This window comes from Pelecanus crispus, chromosome Z, assembly GCF_030463565.1.
Source record: "Pelecanus crispus isolate bPelCri1 chromosome Z, bPelCri1.pri, whole genome shotgun sequence".
Taxonomy (NCBI): Eukaryota; Metazoa; Chordata; class Aves; order Pelecaniformes; family Pelecanidae; genus Pelecanus; species Pelecanus crispus.
In genome coordinates, this window is record NC_134676.1 from 85,482,501 (window position 1) to 85,500,316 (window position 17,816).

Consider the following 17,816-nt stretch of genomic DNA (forward strand, 5'->3'; position numbering starts at 1 on the left):
AAAGCTTACGATTAGTTCCAGATGATGCATTATCCCCTGAGTCTTTATCTTTGTTGAAAGTTTCTGGATGCTTCAGTGTATCAGTGAGGAAACTGAGACAGGTCAGAGCCACAGAGGAAATAAACACTATGGAATCATGTCACAGTCATGGTTGTAAGAGCGAAGAAATCAAGTGCAATTAAGCACATGTAGTAATTAATTGGGGGTTTTTTGGGGTTTTTTTTTTTTTTTTTTTAGTTTAGGCCATTCACAGTTGCCTGTTAAAAAAAAAAAAAAAAAAAAAACAAAACACAAAACCCTCCACAAAAAAAAACCCACCACCCACCTCCAAGATTTCAACTTAGCTTTCTTAAGTAACTGTCCCTTCTGAGCACGTAATTTTTCTCCTTAGAGCAATTAGCTTGCAATTCGTACCATTACCCTACAGATAAAAACCATTATGAATGACTGTCCTTTTAAATGTCAGTAAGTACATCTGACAACAGTTGCATTTCAATTATGCGAAAAAGGGATAATTAAAAGCAAAAATTCCTGCTAAAACGAACTGATGGTTAATCATCTCAAGTAAAATTCACCAACTACTTTTTTTTTTTTTTTCCACACAAAACGTGTGTACTGATTTCCTGAATGTTACCTAAAAGTGTTAAGAATGTTTCCAGTGCAGGGGGAAGTATTTACATCAGCAGCAAAAGGAGTTGGGCGGAACCCCTGGGAAAGGCTGGTGTTAAGGGGCAGCAGCGCAGCAGGACCTGGCATAAGCCCTGTGCAGCACCTGCACCACCCATCGTGACTGCCTCCAGCCCTGAAAGACCACAATAACGCTTGCATAGATAGTCCTTACCGTATTTACTTCGGCAGATGCAATTTTAATTAGAGTTAATAACTTGGTGGTTTTTTTTTTTTTTTAATTATGTGACACTTGATCAACAGCACATGTTTGTAAAAATTGTTGTCCTGGAAACATAAACCCTAAGGATAAAGACACCTGCAAAGACGGCCTTGCTCCAGAGCTGTAGTGTGAAATGCAGCTGCCACTTGTGCCTTTGCAGGAAAAGATACCAAAGGGTCAGCATTTGCAGGAGGGACGTTCTCTTGGTTGTTCGTCTCCTGCCACCTTACGCTTTTTCCTAAGCAATGTATTCCAGGTTTCTAGCTGTCAGCCTTCCCCACGCCTTAGTTCACTGTACAATGTTCCTTTTCTCTTAAGCGTGTTGCCTTGTGAAAGCGATCAACAACGGTCTTGTTCTGTTCCCAGCAAACCACAACGCTGAGAGAACAATGCTGAGCAGCAGCATTAGACTGCCTTAGAGGTCCTTTCAAAGAAACTAATTTAAATTGAGCTGTCCCTCCAGCCATGCATTTTCACAGCTTTTCAGTGCTTTTCAGTTATTTCTGGCACACATAAGCAAGGTGCCTTAATTTACAGATGGTTGTTTTCCAACCATGTTTTGATTTTCTCAAAATTTCTGTCCATCCATTGTATATTGTCTTCAATGGTTTCAATAGCTTGCTGGACACAGCGAAGCTGTGCGCTTTTTTCCCCCAGAGAACTGAAGAATTCTTTCACCTGTTGACAAAAAACGTGAAAGACAGTTGACAAAGAGGCAGCAATGTCTCTTAAGTGCACAGGAAGACCAGCAAGACTTCTGCGATACTTGAACCCAGCCTTGGGTCTTCCACCCTCTTTCCTTCCTACCCCAAGAACAGTTTTTTTAAGAAGGTTTCATAGCTCCTGGACCTCACAAGCCGAGGAATATTACATTTAAAATTAGATTATAAAAAAGGCAGTTAAAGGAACTGTCATGTTGTGTGTGGGATCCGGCTGGTTCCTGCTCATTCAACAAACCCCTGCGGCCATTGAAGCTGCGGCACCCGCAGGCAGGGCGGCAGCGTTTCAATGTGGATGTCCCTGGGGAGACCGAGCATGCCCTGCTCTGCCTGATGGCTGCCCTGCTTCGTAACACACCTTCAGCTGCAGCTGGGGTGAGGTGCCAGGCTGCCAGCTGAAGCGGGTGTTCCTGCTGATACAGACAACCGGGCGGGACAGAGGCGGCCTTGCAGCTGATGTGGGAGTGACTCAGTACGAGTCACCTACGTGAGCCTGCGAGCCACTTGTTCAGCCCATTTGGAGGAGCAGCAGTAGCATAAGTGTTGATGGTAAAATACTCTGAGAAATTTTCCCTACATGGGAAATTCTGCGTCCCCTTTTTGTTTTCTAAAAAAAAAACCTATCGAACTCCCCCAGTGCTTGGGAAGCCACTAGTCTCACACTTGAAGCACTTGGGAACACAGCCCCTGGGAACCTGGAAGCTGCTTCTACTCCTTGAATTCACTGCATTCCCTGTGGCTGCTGGAAGTGTTGGCAACTGCCTTACTTTTTTTTTTTTTTTTTTTCTTTTAAAAGGACGCACTCCTGATCACAAGGCTCATTGTGGAAACTTAATATGACCTGAGTTGAGTTAGTGTTCACGGTAGACAGATACTTTCAAAAGATAGTGACTGAACATACTGTATAAATTAAATACATCATTTCTGAGAATTTACTTTGATGAGTACAGTACAAGATGCAAATACTTGCACAAGTACAAGAAAGATAAAAATAGGCTATGAAGAAGGGAGTTGCGGGATTTTCTCTCTCAACCTTATACTGCCTTTGTGTTCAGAGACTCATAGCCAAGTCCCACGGACCCCCAAGGGAGATGCAGCCACATTTCTGGGTAGGACACAGAAATGTCCCAGCAGGCCATGCCACTGGCCAAGACACTGCTATTGACAGACTGTGAGAGTCCACTCAGATTTACAATTAAGATTGAGAACTATATTCTGTATTCTTTCATTTTATATTTAATATGGTTGCATTCTGTGTTTTGCCCTAAAGCAGGAAATTTCAAACTGGCAACAAAAGTAGCAGCTTCTGAAAAAATATTGTCAGGAATGCCATTAAATCTGCACATTGACCAGTCTTTTACCATCAACAGAGACTGTGGAATAAGAAGACAAAATTATTATCATATATGACATCCAGGAGCATGGAGAATATTCCCTGGAATACAAGATGAAGGACAATGAGATGATTTCTCACTGTCCTTCAGCATTTTTCTTCTGTCTGCTCTCTGAAAAGACCTTTTTTTTTTTCCCTCACTACTTTCCAGGGTGCGTAGAAAATATTAACGGAAGCAGGTAAACCACGAATGCTTTGGCAGACAAACATTCATACTCTGCCTCCAGGCTCACTGCTTAAACAAAGAACGTCCTTCTCCTTGCCATTGACTTAATGCTCTCCCTTCAGTAGTCTTAACTCATCACTGCTGTAATCTTTTTCAAGGAAAAGGCAGGATATCACCTTAACGCTTCATAACTGATCATGCTTTTACCATGTTAAGATTTAATCCAAATTTTCATTTCAGTTATATTGCAGCTATTTTTTAAAACCAGGATCTGAACGGCTGTGGTGGTACAGCTCCCCCCCCCAGCCTCTATTTTTCTGTTCTGTTTTTCCCCTTCACTTTGGCCGCTTTACAATCTCAGAAATTCCAGGCCACAGCTTTTGTGTAGCGAATTGGTCAGTTAAGCGCCCCTTAATTGTACCAGAAACTCCTACATGGCTGGAGCAGAGAGCGGCTCTGTTCTTATTAAGATTCATATTATGGCTAACGAGGGGAACGAGAACAAACAGCTACCCCGGACAGCCTTGAAACAGGGTGGTATCATCACTGCTGGAATTCCAACAACAAGCCGACCCGAATTGTGGCTCGGATGAAATTTACTGGTGATTAAAGTCAATCATCTCACAATCCTATAAACGGCAGTCCTAAGTGAAGCCCTTTGAGCTCTTCTGGAGTGCCGCGGGCCGCACCAGCATCGCCCTCTGATCGAAATGTCTCTCAGAGTCAGCGAAAACTAGCAGACTCCGAAAGTCTGCTGCCACCAGAACTCCATTGCCGGAGATCGACAACGGAGCCTGGGCTGCTGATATTCTTCACTCCTCGAGGCTCTACTCTCGCCCGTTGAGAAATGCCAAGGCATTAGACGTGAGTATTTCACTAGACTCGAGGGGAATTTTTAACAGGTCTACTATTTTCATATATGCATTTATAGTTGTGAGTGTGCATGCGTGAATCAATTTAAGTAGTTTGTAGATGTATGGTTTAATTTTAAAGGGAGTTTTATACTGCTGTATTATTCTTACAGCATTACTCTCACAAACCGTTGACCAAGTCTGAGACTAAGAGTGGGCCCAGCTGCACCTCAGCTCCTCTCTGAGGAGGAGTTTAGAAAGCAAGGGGGTCCATTCTGAACCTCCTGACTCAACGGGAGGGTTTCCGTATCCCCTACATACGATTTCTCTCTCTCTCTCATATATAACCCAATTTCCTTTATAAACTTTTCCTATGTACTAGATACACATATATACTTATATATACATTCTCCTTATCCATATAAACCATTGACCAAGTCTGAGACTAAGACTAGACCTAGCCGCACCTAGGCTCCTCTCTGAGAAGGAGTTCAGAAAGCAAGGGGGTCTCGTCTAAACCTCGTGACTCAACGGGAGGGTCCCCCTTATTCCATATATATGCAATCCCTTTATGAACCATTCTAACTCAGTGTGATTTAAGTCTCTTTTATATGCTTCTATGTAGTAATAGAGTGAACCTTGCCATCTTCAAATCTGTAACTAAGTCACTGTTTTGATCAATTTTGTCTAATAACTTTACTAATCATTGATGATTGAGTGCTATTAAAAATATTATAATCAAATTCTGCGATTTGCTACAAGTGAATTCTAACTGTTACTAAATCAAACTGTGTGAAGTCACTCATTCATAGTGAATTGACATAATCAGCAGGATTCACAAACCTGCATTCGTGACAATGGCTTACCTGTGCAAGCTGCAACCTTGTCGAGTACCGACTTGTCACTCCAGTGACAATGCTTGCTACGGAACGCGAACCAAGTTCAAATCTGGCAAAAAAAATCACCTACACTCAGAAAATGTCTATTTTTGTAGAAAGTAGAGTTTTAAAGTACAATTGGGTAGAGAGAGCAGTAAAACAACTTATGTTCCTTACTTTTCTACAACTTTATCCCAATTTTCTTTTAAAAATGTCCATGCTAGATGATAGCCAGATGGGTTTCTGGCAACAAATACAATAATATGTGGAAGATCCTGAGTTTTTATGATGTCACCATGCAGACCTTGATCCATTAACCTGAGAATTAATAACAAAAATGGAAGTTGTTTAGACCAGTAGATAAAGCTGACAAATTACTATTCCGTTAGTATTGGGTACTATGGTTGAGAGTTCACACTTCTAAAGGTCCTGACCCATCATTTCTGCTGGGTTACTTCCAGCTTTTCAGGAGGTACTCCTTGGCCACATCCATCTTTCTCATTTCTGTTACTGTCACAATTACAGTTACTTGGTAGACCCATATTCTGAATAGTAAGGATAAAAACGAAGCTACCTTTTGCTTTTCCTCAAAATTTCCAAATTAACATGAACCTTGCTCCTCCCTCTGTAAGAAAGGTGTTTGTGCTACACTAAGTACCAGTGAAAATTCAGGCCTGCAAGTGCTGCTCATGACTAAGGTGTCCAAACAGCACTGCAATGCAAAGAATAAATAACAACATAATGAAACAGCTAAAGTATGTCTCCAGTGACATCTTAACACAGTTAAATTAGTGTCCCATGCTGTCTCCCCCATCAAATGGCAGAAATCAGGTTCACAGAATGCATGGTCTGAAGGCAACACCTGAAAACCTCAGTGGTGCTCAGCTCTCTTAAAAGCAGGAAACCTCAAATTTTTGTAAGAAAGGTACAGCATATGTACTTATAATCAAACTAACTACAAAGGTAAATAAAGAAGTGTCTGTCAAGCAAAGATAAGGTATCTGAATAGCTGGTTTATTGTATTTTGTCCCAGTTTGCTACTGCAAATTTCTAAGTGCATTGACTCCCGGCACCAAAACACTGAAATGAAAAGGTGCAGCCGCTTCCTCCCACCGTATTAACTCTGTAAAGCATTTTATACATCATGAAATTCAAAAGCTAGGAAACGAAGACTCTGAATAATTCTATTTCTTATTTCAATGTTCGTAGATTTTCCCCAAACACATTTCTGTTCTGTGTAACTACTTACCACTGCAGTTTGTCCTTACTTCTGGTGTGGCTGAGAGCTAATTCAATGTCCTCTCTCTCTACACTGAACGAGTGCAGTCTGTATTTACTAAGGAGGAAGTCCCAGCCTTCAGATGTTTGTGCTCCAACAGCATACACTGCTGCCTTCACATCTGCTGGCAAGCTACAACAAATTGAATACCAAGTTACTCTCCATGTCATATTTAGGAATACACGTAGAGACACAACCATGTCACTGTCACACGTCAATTGGCATAGCAGACAATTTATTAAAAAATACTGGTCCCTCAGGGGTGTTAGAAAGTGATCCCTGTGGCTGGGAAACAGTTAAATATCTCAGACAGTATCTCAGGATTGTTCCTGCCTTCGAAATGACTTCCAGAAATTCTGGACTCACCATTCCAGTTTTTTTTCCTTCTTTATTTTTGTATATTCCTTTCATGGCTATGCCCAGTCAGATACCAATATAGTCTTCTTTGGCCTGCCCAGAACAATCTCTCAAGAGACATTTAGGAGGGTGTTCTAGGGAGTTCTTACGTCACGATGAGAAACAAAAATAAGGTGAAGTTCATGAACAGTAGTTACCTATTTTTACAACGGGTATAGGTCAATCTTCAGACACATAAACGAGGACACATGTGATTTTCACTTTTCAGAACATCTTTAACAACCCAAGCTGTGGAATACCACATGATGTACGTGCTACTTTGGGCACATGTTATGCACCGAACTGTAAAGGCAATGGGAAGCTAAAGCATGAGATACAAAACTAAGAAGGTTCAACTTCAGAGTACCGAAAGAACTGAAGTTTAGCCCTTTTTGTAAATTAACTCTAGTGTAATTAAACAGATTATCAGAAAAAACAGTAATAGTTACAGAACAGACCTCAAGGTTCCATCGGATTTCTGCCATTCTGTAAAATATCCTTTGGCTTTGTCCACACACGGCTGGTACCTGTACACACACGCAAGCAGCAGAAGCGAGCTCCTAAGCAATCTCTCGGACACTGAGCCTTCATCACTCCAAGACTGCTTGTCAATCAGGTCTTTGAACAGATGGACTATATAAGCCTAAAATAAGGTAACAGTGCAGATATATTTTAAAGTGCATTTTACAGGGTACAGGCAGAGTTAGAAAGTTCTAGATACTTAAAATATTACCTTTAACTGTTTTTCTGTACCATCCATATCCCTCCTCTCCATGAGCCTGTATATAGGAATCAGCTCATGCATACCCTGGAGTACAGGCATGATTTGTCTTTCATGTTTCAGGTACAAAGTTAAATCAAAAGCTTTGGAAATTGACAGTTTTTTTATTCTAAGGAAGTAGAAGAGAGGGGATAAAACGAGTTACAATTAAACTCAAAAGACAAACTTAAAAGCAAAATCCAAGACATGTTTTTCAGAAAACTACACAAATAGGAAATCCTTAAAGGTGTTTCCAAATCTTTTTTTAACTTTGCTTTTTGACGTATTATGTGGCTGAGCAGCTACATAAGCTATGAAACCTAATATTTAATCTTTGAGCTAAGAAATTGACTGTAAGAGAAGATTGAGAAAGATCGACTTTTTCCCATCTCTCAGGTGCCAAGGTTACCTGAGCACAGCCTCTCCCTCTTGCTCTCTCCCCACTATTGCTTTTGCTCTACAACCATACACAGAGAAGGAATCCAGCGACTGAGATAATTTCCTTGGCAACACCTTTCTAGTTCGACATGCAGATATGTAGCCTTCGGTAAACCTCAAAGCTACAATCCCAACTGCTCCTTCACTGCCTTTACCTGACTTTGCAAACTGTCTTCTACCTCTTCCAGGATGCATCTCAATGATTTCCTCCAAGTGCAAACAGAGGAAATACAAGAGGTCTTTTCTCACTCTCCTGTTCATTTTTTCATCCTTCTACGAAACCTTTTTTCTGCTTCCTTTCCATGTCAGCTCCCTGCACACATTCTTATTTTGTCCTTATTCACCTACCTCTTCTGCCTCAAAATACAAGTATGTTCTAGTCACCCATCATAAAATGAACCCCACTTAACCCAATTTGCATCTCTAATTGTCCCTTCTTCCTTTCCTCTCTGAGCTCCTTGAACATGCTAAGCAATGTTCTTCACTCTCTTCTTTTTTTTCTTCAAACTAGGAAGACCTTTCTTCTGCTGTCCAAACAAAAATCTTGACTAGCCCTGCTGACATCGCCTTGTGAGCTGCCACCTCAAATTCATACTATCTTAATTCTCTTCCAGCTCCCCCACTACCCTCTTTCTTGAACACCTATACTCAGACCAGGAACTACTTCTGTCTCTGTACCAGGCCATGCACAAGTGTTTGGAAAGCACCTCCAGGACACAGCCTTTCCTAATGCATCCACAGAACTGAGACTAATGACGATCATAATCACGACACATCTTCATGACTGCAATAGCCTTGTTTGTAACTGACAAATGGCACCAGTATCTTTCCAGGTGCAAAAACATTATCCTAGTCCACAACTTTACCCTGACATCCTTCCGTTAGCATGTCTTCATTGAACATGACATGTTTCACTACATAGGCTTAGATAAATGCACTGCAATCAAGAGAAATCCCAGGTTTACACTGCTATAAGCAGGAAAGAATATGCTCTGTCTGTTTAATGGATTTAATGAATGCTATCTACATTATCAACACTTCCTTCCTCAGCGGTATATACTCATAAACACAGAGTTTGCATTTTTTTCAGACTTGGGACAGAAGGCCATACCTCACAAGCTGGAATATGTTGTTAATGAGATTTGCTCGATCATTGCTGCTAATCACTGTATGGTTCTCTTTCACAAGGTTAATCAGACGATCCCATCCATCATCTTCGTAGTGCACAATGTAATACCCATTCATGTCCACATTGAATTTAACCCACTCCACCTCTTCCGGAAGGATAATGACATCTGGAAACAAAAACGTAACCCCCTTTTTTCTTAGTGATTCAAACACATCCTAGTACTATACCAAATAATACTGTTACTCTTATTGCAGTGATTTAAAGAACACAGTAACACAGTTTGAAAACATTAAGAGATCGTTTTAGCAGTATTACTGAGCTGACAAAAATTTTCTTCTCTAGTACTACTAGTTCCAGTTCCCCATTCTGAAAAAAAACCTGCAAAACTGGAAGGCTTGCAAACAAACTTTGAATAAAGTAATCGCCTAATTCGTCAAAGAAATTACCTGCTTTAGTTGTCATCAAAAATCTCTGAACAGTGTCGGATTTACTGGTAATGTACGTTAGTGGAATCTGCCACAAGTACCTATTGCAAAACAGAAGTGCTTTGTTTAATAAAAGAACTTTGCAAAAGCTTCTCCAGCTTGCCCCAGCCTAACCACTGAGCAGTATCTTTTGCCTGCACAGCAACAGCGACGTGCTGCACTCACACCTCTGACTTCAGTGCAGAGCCAGGTGCATCTAGCTAGCATTCATTTAGTTTGCTTGGGGGATCACTGACATGGAAGCCACAACAATATGAACCCCCCAGCCCAATTCCACTAGCACATCTCTGGCACAGGCTCACCCAGCCGCCCAGCTGCTGCATCTCTGCAGCTACCGGGACCTTGGACAGGCACGCAGGCTCCAGCAACAGGACTACTATTGATCCTGAGCTACACAGGGAAAGACTCACCACCAAACAGCTCAGGGAGCGTTCCTTAAGAAACAACAGCAAAAGCTCTTATTGTACAACAGCGTTTGCCATAGGTCTGCGTGCTGAGATTTCCCCATTTTGTTTACCCTGTGGATGAAGGAGAATCTACTCCCTTCACATAGCGCTCCTGCTGCAGGTGGACATTCTTCCCTCTCACTGTGACAGTTACCAGGGGAAAACCTTTTTGCAGTGTCCAAGTGTCCATCATTGCCCTCACATCAAGGGTCTCTCCTTTAGTCCAGTGCTGTTTATTAGTGAGGGAAAAAGAAGACATGTAAGAAGAGGAAGCATATGGGTGTACACTGATGGTGAAACATAAATGGGTATGTAAGAACTCTAAAAAGCTGCTGGGTATCTGCAAACTGTACATAGGTATGTTTAGACTGGATATCATGACATGTCCAGCTAGTTTTCTTGTGGACATTTTCATATAGTTAATGACATCTCTTTTAAGTACTGCTGTTTCTCAGGCAGCCCTGGGCACAGGAATAAGATTTCTGTCCAGTCTCAGAGAAAACAGATTTCCAGTGGAACTGAAGAAACTTATACTCCCCCTAAAACCATGTTCAAGTGGCAGAGAATGCTTTTGGAAGGTGCACGTATCAATGCCACAGCATGCAATAGTAACGTGAGAGGGCAGATATGCGTCAAACTCCTAAATACTGATGGGTAGAAAACTAGATGCTTACTGCATTTGAAGATGACTGTTGGCCTCTTCTGCAAAAACCATCACCTTCTAGTTCATTTTTATCTCTACCTACTGTAGGGCAAATCTGAACGGGGGAAAAAAAAAGTTTTGGTTATCTCTCTTTGATGTCATAATCATAAGTATTGGTCACAGTCCAGTAATATATTAGAGAGACACATTATTCATGAGAAGTTATGAAATTTGAAAAAATAAAGAGAATAAGGAATACTTGCATTTGTCATGCTGTTCCACAAATCTTCATTTTTTGTATTCTGATAGCTATATTTCTGCAGATACTGGACAAGTCCAGCTTTAAACACATCAGCAGTCAGGTAGTCCCTCAGCATATTTAATATACAAGATCCCTAAAAATAAGAGTGATAAAGTGAAACTACTCCTTAGCTGGCAAGATGCTTGTTTCAGAAAAATTTCAGCATGTCACTAATCTACATAACAGTTCACTTTTGTAGGTCTCTCTAATTAAAAAAAAATTGGGTTTTATGTATATTGAAACAGTACTTTGTTTTTTTGTCAAAAAATATGAGTAAGTTACATTATTATTTTTTTAATTACTATACAAGCCAGCACCATGTAATGCTCCAGTGAAAAATGCTCCTTGGGTTAAGAACCTAAAAAAAATGGTTTAAGACTAAATTGATACAGAACAGATAGAAGAAGTAAAGGCTTCTTCATTTCAGAAATGGAAAAGGCAACTGCCATTTGAATCCACCCACATGTTTTGGACAAGGAATTATTCAAGTCATAAAACCATTAACACCTTGTGTCAGGGACGTCTTATATGCAGGGGTGAAATCAGTAAAATACAATTGCATAGTACAAGCAGTACAACTGAAATCAATAGCAGTTATGTATTTTACCTTCTCATAAGAAACATTATCAAACATTTCTAAAATTTGAGCTGGATCTTCCACAGGAGTAGATATAGGATGTGTTGAATTTAATGCATCCACTGCCATGGCATCAAAACATCTCTTTAAGAAATAGTCTTCCTAATAGGAGGCAAAACCAAATATTACTACTCAATTTTGCTCAGTGACCACTGAATCCCTATTCATTCACTTTTCAGTCTATTCCACGTGATCTTTAAATCATACAAAGAAAACAAAACATGTATTTCCTTTTATTCCAGAGCATAAGAAAACCCAAAACACTAATACAGACAGCCAAATGAGTTCCAGTGTTCTAAACTAACTTAAGTAGTTGAGCTAGTAAGACTTAAAAATAACTCCAAAAAGACACTCACACATTCCAACAGTTTGATGACAGAGTGGTCAGTGACCATAAAACAATAAAAGAAAAAAAGGTGAATTTCCCTATTATCATGCCACTGTAGTGCTACAGCAAAGTTCTGCCCAGATGTGTTGTTCATCTCACTTTGGTAGAAAATTTCATATATCAGAGCTCTGCTAAAGCTAGTGGAAGGACTTCAGTGTTTTCAAGTCTGACCCTATTTGATGAAATAAGATAAAATAATTTCTTTACATTTTTGGAAGTCTAAATGTCTTTAAAAAAAGAATACACTTTCACTGCAATCATTAACTTCCATCATCAGTTCCTGAAAATATTTACATATAGTTAAATCAACATTCCTACCCTTCAGTGTTAACATCAGATAATCCTGTCAAACAGAAATTTAGAAGAGCTTCACAGCACAAATCTGCTTGATCTTTTTCCTTACTAATTACTGGATTTAGAAGGCAGTTATAAAATAAAAATACAGTAACAGCTGCTTACAACTCTCAGTTCTGGATGGGTAATGCTGACGGCCAAAAACTCCATAAACTTTGCAAACCCTTCATTTAACCACAGATCATTCCACCACTCCATGGTAACGAGGTTGCCAAACCACTGGGGGAGAAACAAAAAATTAAAAAGAGCTTCTGAAATTAAATACCTGATTTATCACAAAAGCTGCTACTGACCTGTATGAAAATGCATTTATAGTACGTTATTAACCTCTAAGGAACCTTTTTTTAGCGATACAGCTTGCTCTGGCCTCTTCCCATTGCATTTCTCATTTTAATAGTAATGCACTTAAACACTGGCTTCCACTCATGTTCCAAGAAACCTTGGAAAGAAAGCACGTTTGGCAGGAGAGCCGCATATGAAACAGTTAACCTTTCCAAGCTTTTATGTTCCTATTTTGGTGGCCTGTAATTGATTTCAAGGGCTGACAATGGTGCAAAGGCCCCGCAACATTTGAGCTGCTGAACTGAACACATTTATGTTTGCAGCCCTCCGTGTCTATGCAGCCTGCCAGGACTCGTTCACCAGAAACAGTCCTCATGATTCACAGATGAGGGCCCTCAAGCCAAAGCAGCGATTTTCAGCTTATAACTCCAAGATCTCCCTACCCACACAGGATCCATCTACCCCGACCCCTCTGCAGGCCCATTTGAGCTCCTTATTCTTCCCCAAATCTCACCTGATGAGCCAGCTCGTGGGCTATTACCATAGTAGTCCAAAGTTTAGAATATGCTGAGGACTTTTCAGGGTCATACAACAATGCAGATTCCCGGTATGTGGTCAGTCCCCAGTTTTCCATAGCACCAGACTGAAAATCAGGAATAGCTGCTAAATCTAGAAAAAACAATAAAATAGTACTAGTACCATTTTACTCAATTAAGAATTCACTCACCCGCTCATCCCACTTTGTGACTGCTCCCACACAGGCACACATATCACACATACCTCTAAGGGCTCTCTTAAATGTAATTGCAAAAACATACTTTAGAAAAAAGCTCCATTAGGGAGACAAGGATCTTCAGTTCCCAGTGGAGCTTTTCAATCTGTCCTTAAGTTCTGTGAGGCAGCCACTTTAAAAGCCTGTGAGTCAAACTTGGCCCTGTCTTAATACTCTAAATTACTGATTTTGTGCTATTGCATTCTCTGTGCTTAATAATGTTCTCGAATACACTGAATTATTTAACACTTACCTTGTTTAGGTAAAGGATATGGAATGCTGAAGTAATCCTCATAGAAGTCTAAGAGTTTCACTGCTGCATCCAACGCATAATCAGCTTGGTTGATCTTGTCTGGCACTGCATACACAGAAATCTACAGCAGATAAGCAAGCAGCACTTCAATACCAGCATCAAAAGTTTACAGAAGCTGTTTTTTATCACAGTTACTTGAATGACCATAAAGGGCGACACTAGAGCACACACCTAACATTCTCATGCAAGAGTTATTAAAACATTTGCAGAAAAATATTATCAGAATTAGGAATACAAGTTTTAAAACTTACCCACCAGAACCATTATATCCCTACAAAGACTTCCTACTGTTTCCAGCCCTACCATGTTAGAGTCATTCAACTGACACAGGTTTATTTTACTGCTGATTCTCCATGAAAACTGTATTTCATTTGCCTTTGATTATATAATCTTACATGAAACAAACTATGATACCAATGCATATAATTATGTAACAAGCCCATTACCAAAAACTTTTGAAACTAAGAAAGCCCAGAATGCAAACCAGTCATCCAATTACAAAACCAAATTCTTTCTCTCCTTTCATTCCTGTAAAATGGCGAGATATATAAATCCGATGACTTAACTGAAAAGTAAACCATTATATATTCATACAGACTTAAAACACAAACAAGCTCCCAGAAAATGAGATAGAGCTACCTTAATTCCATGACTGGTTACTTTGCTGATGGATTTAAAATCTGAAATGATAAAGGCCACGAGGTATGTACTCATCTTGACAGTGGTATCAAAATGGTCCTCAACAAGCCAGGGGCTTATATTCACAGACTTCACCTAAAAAACAAGCACAGCTTATCACCCAGTAGCACTATCTGTGAGGACCTTGGCACCAACAATTGTGGTGTTTCTTCTCAGTTACATTTCAAAGATACACTGGAAAGAAGTCACCCCCACGCCCAGTCTTCCCCACACAGAGAACAAAACCACATATATGTGTATATATATGGACACTTTCATTTGTAAGCGTTACTTACTTCTACAGTGGTAAAACTAGAAAAATGAAAATACTGTTCACTGCTTCAGTTTTCCTCGGTGTCTGCCAGCATGCTGATCAAATTAATCTCACACAACTTCAGCTGATTAGCAGCTGTGTAAATCTCAGCAGTTGTTGTCACACACGAGAGCAATTAACTCCTCCAAATCATGATTCAGTTACCGCAGATATATAGTGTAGTATAAAATGAGTCGTGTGTTGGAGGTATCCATTTTCCCCTCTTGGTTACAGACAGCCTTAGCTAACTAACTTAGACCTGGAACATGTTTAGCCACACTGAACTGTTAACACTGGCACCCACTTCTTATTCATTATTTTATCCATTTCTCTACAAAAGAATTGATTTTTTATACCAACTTTCAAAATGTTTCATTTTTGAAAGGTACTTGGGCGGGGGTGGTGCGTGGGGGTGCTGTTCCCTCATTTATAACAGTTAGTTTCCTTGCAAACCAGCAACTAATAGCACAGAAGAAATTATGAAGAATCTCTTACACCCAGAGTATGATCAAATGTACAAAATGTAGTTAACCCTATATATGCACACATATTTATAATTGCAAACGATATCTGTAGCTATTACATGTACGGCACTTTCACTCCGAGATTTTTTTTTTAAGTCCAAAGTATTCTTTTTTTTTCACAGAGAAGGTCCTGCTTATCTGACAATTAAGTTAATACACAGGAATCATGTATTTATTCATATGTATTTCATGATTAATCTTAAAATTTAGGATCAACATGGAAAGCATTTTGCAAGTAAAATAAAGATTATGGAGACTACATTGTGCTGATCATTCTCACACCTCTGCTGAGATGCAGGAACCCACATAATGCATTATTTTCAACTCCTTTTCAACCTCGTATCAAGACTACCAGCAACAGCACCACACACTCTCATGAAGAGCTGCGGTAATGTTCAGATCACCATTCCCATTAACAGCAACTGCCTGGGCACTCTGTTCTCCTTTTGCTTTCTCGTTTCAAAGATCACTGATCAACAGCATGTTGTTAGAAGTATCCACCTACAATTGGCATATTGGACAGCGCAAGGTGCTTTGGTTCCCTCCTAATCTTAATTGAAAACGTGGCTTTGAAGGCTGGTTCGTCGAAACACGGGAAGGCCATTCGCGCCGCCGTCGGCTCGAACTGTGTTGCTGCAAGCACTCTAAGCGGGGGGAAAGAAAAGGAGTTTGGTCACACACCTTCATATGCGCCGTGTTCGCACACACCCCCCCCATGTGTGAAAACAGTAATTTCACATTTACAAAATAACTACAGGTACTACCAAACCTTCTGCATGTCACAAAGGATTACCTGAGTTCTCCTTCCTGGGTCCTGTAGGTGCTTTTATAAAAACCGTGGAAGGACTCGGAGAGATTCGCCGCGTACTGGATGCTGAGCGTGTACCTGCGCCCCGCCCGCAGCGGCTCGGCGGCGAGCAGTGCCACCTGCTCCAAGGCCCGGTGCTCCAGCACCCGCACCGCCCGCACCGAGCGGCCGCCGCCGTCCTCGATGGCAGCCCGGGTGATCTGCAGGCGCTTGGCGTGCAGGACCACCGCGCTGCTCTGCTGCGCGACCGTAACCTCTATGGCGGCGGTGCCAGCGAAGGTCAGGGTGGTGAGGTTCGGGTGGATGAGCAGGTGGTAACGCAGCGGGATGATGTGCTCGGGCAGCCTCACCGCGTCCCAAGGGAACTGGCTGCCGCCGCCCGGCTCAGCGCCGAGAGCCAGGGCCGCGCCCAGCAGCCCCAGCAGCCCCGCCGCCACGGCCGCAGGACGGCCTGGAGCTGGCAGCGCAGCCATCTTCCCCCCGCCGGCCGCCGCCTGACGGGGACGGGCACGGGCACGGGCACGGGCACCGGCACCGGCACCAACCGCCGGCGCCCCCCCGCCGGCCGCAGCGCTGAGGGCCCCGCGCCGCCGCCCCCGCCGCGCTCAGCACGCCCGGTACCTGCCGCCGGCCCCGGGCCCCAGCGCTGCCGCCGCCACCGCCCCTCGCCGAGCGCGGGAGCGACAGCGGGAGCGAACCGAAAGCGAAAGGGAAAGGGAAACGCTGCGCCCCGCCGCGCCCGCCCCGCGGCCCATGGGAGCGGCCCCGCGCTGAGGGGCGGCCCGCGGCGGGGAGGGCAGCCGGGGGCAGCCGGGGGCAGCCGGGGGCAGCGCTCCGGGCCGGACCCGCCTGCGCCGCTCGCCCCGACCGGCAGCCACGGACCCCAGCTCGCCCGCCGCGGGTGGCCCCGGCCCCGTGGGGACTCTTTTAAGTGGGTTGGATTGAGCGCTGCGGCTCGGTAACTGAACTGGAGCCAGCTGCGGGGAAGGCCAGAGGCGCTGGACATGGCAGTGTCCGTGTGTGTGGGTTCAGGGGTAATACCTCTGTGGACTGGCCAGTTGGAGAGGAGCGCATGTACCTGGGCGAGCTGGAGAAGTGGGCCTGTGTGAACCTCATGAGCTTCAACAAGGCCAAGTGCAAGGGCCTGCACCTGGGATGGGGCAACCCCTGGTATCAGTACAGGCTGGGGGAGGAAGGGATTGAGAGCAGCCCTGCCGAGAAGGACTTGGGGGTACTGGGGGATGAAAAGCTGGATGTGAGCCGGCAATGTGCGCTTGCAGCCCAGAAAGCCAACCATATCCTGGGCTGCATCCCCAGCAGCGTGGCCAGCAGGTCGAGGGAGGGGATTCTGCCCCTCTGCTCTGCTCTGCTGAGACCTCACCTGGGGCACTGCGTCCAGCTCTGGGGCCCTCAGCACAAGGACATGGACCTGCTGGAGCGGGTCCAGAGGAGGCCACCAAAATGATCCGAGGGCTGGAGCCCCTCTGCTGTGAGGCCAGGCTGAGAGAGTTGGGGTTGTTCAGCCTGGAGAAGAGAAGGCTGTGGGGAGACCTTAGTGCGGCCTTTCAGTGCTTAAAGGGGGCCTACAGGAAGGATGGGGACAAGCTTTTTAGCAAGGCCTGTTGTGACAGGACAAGGAGTAATGGATTTAAACTAAAGAAGAATAGATTTAGACTGGATATAGTGAAGAAATTTTGTACAGTGAGGATGGTGAAGCACTGGCACAGGTTGCCCAGAGAGGCAGTGGAGGCCCCATCCCTGGCACCATCCCAGGCCAGGTTGGACAGGGCTGTGAGCACCCTGATGTGGTTAAAGCTGTCCCTGCTCACTGCAGGGGGTTGGGCTGGGTGGCCTCTAAAGGTCCCTTCCAACCCAAAGCATTCTGTGATTCTATGATTCTATTAAAGCTTCCATTCTGGCATGTAATTTCTTTCTCTTAATAGTGGAATAAAAGTCAAGTAAGCCCTCAACATG

At 43.0% G+C, this 17,816-nt stretch overlaps 1 protein-coding gene across 1 annotated transcript; it reads right to left on the reverse strand.

The window, feature by feature from the left end:
- Positions 1 to 231: 231 nt before the first annotated feature.
- On the reverse strand, positions 232 to 16,315 carry ERAP1 (endoplasmic reticulum aminopeptidase 1). The gene is made up of 18 exons (XM_075727119.1): positions 15,828 to 16,315; positions 15,540 to 15,678; positions 14,159 to 14,293; positions 13,460 to 13,580; positions 12,949 to 13,103; positions 12,258 to 12,371; positions 11,381 to 11,512; positions 10,736 to 10,867; positions 10,504 to 10,587; positions 9,901 to 10,058; positions 9,345 to 9,424; positions 8,881 to 9,064; positions 7,305 to 7,461; positions 7,030 to 7,214; positions 6,146 to 6,307; positions 5,074 to 5,214; positions 4,885 to 4,966; positions 232 to 1,567 (listed from the first exon to the last, which is right to left on the reverse strand). The coding sequence occupies exons 1-18, from the start codon at positions 16,313 to 16,315 to the stop codon at positions 1,421 to 1,423; spliced, it is 2,796 nt and encodes a 931-aa protein (XP_075583234.1). The 3' UTR covers positions 232 to 1,420.
- Between the last annotated feature and the right edge of the window lie 1,501 nt (positions 16,316 to 17,816).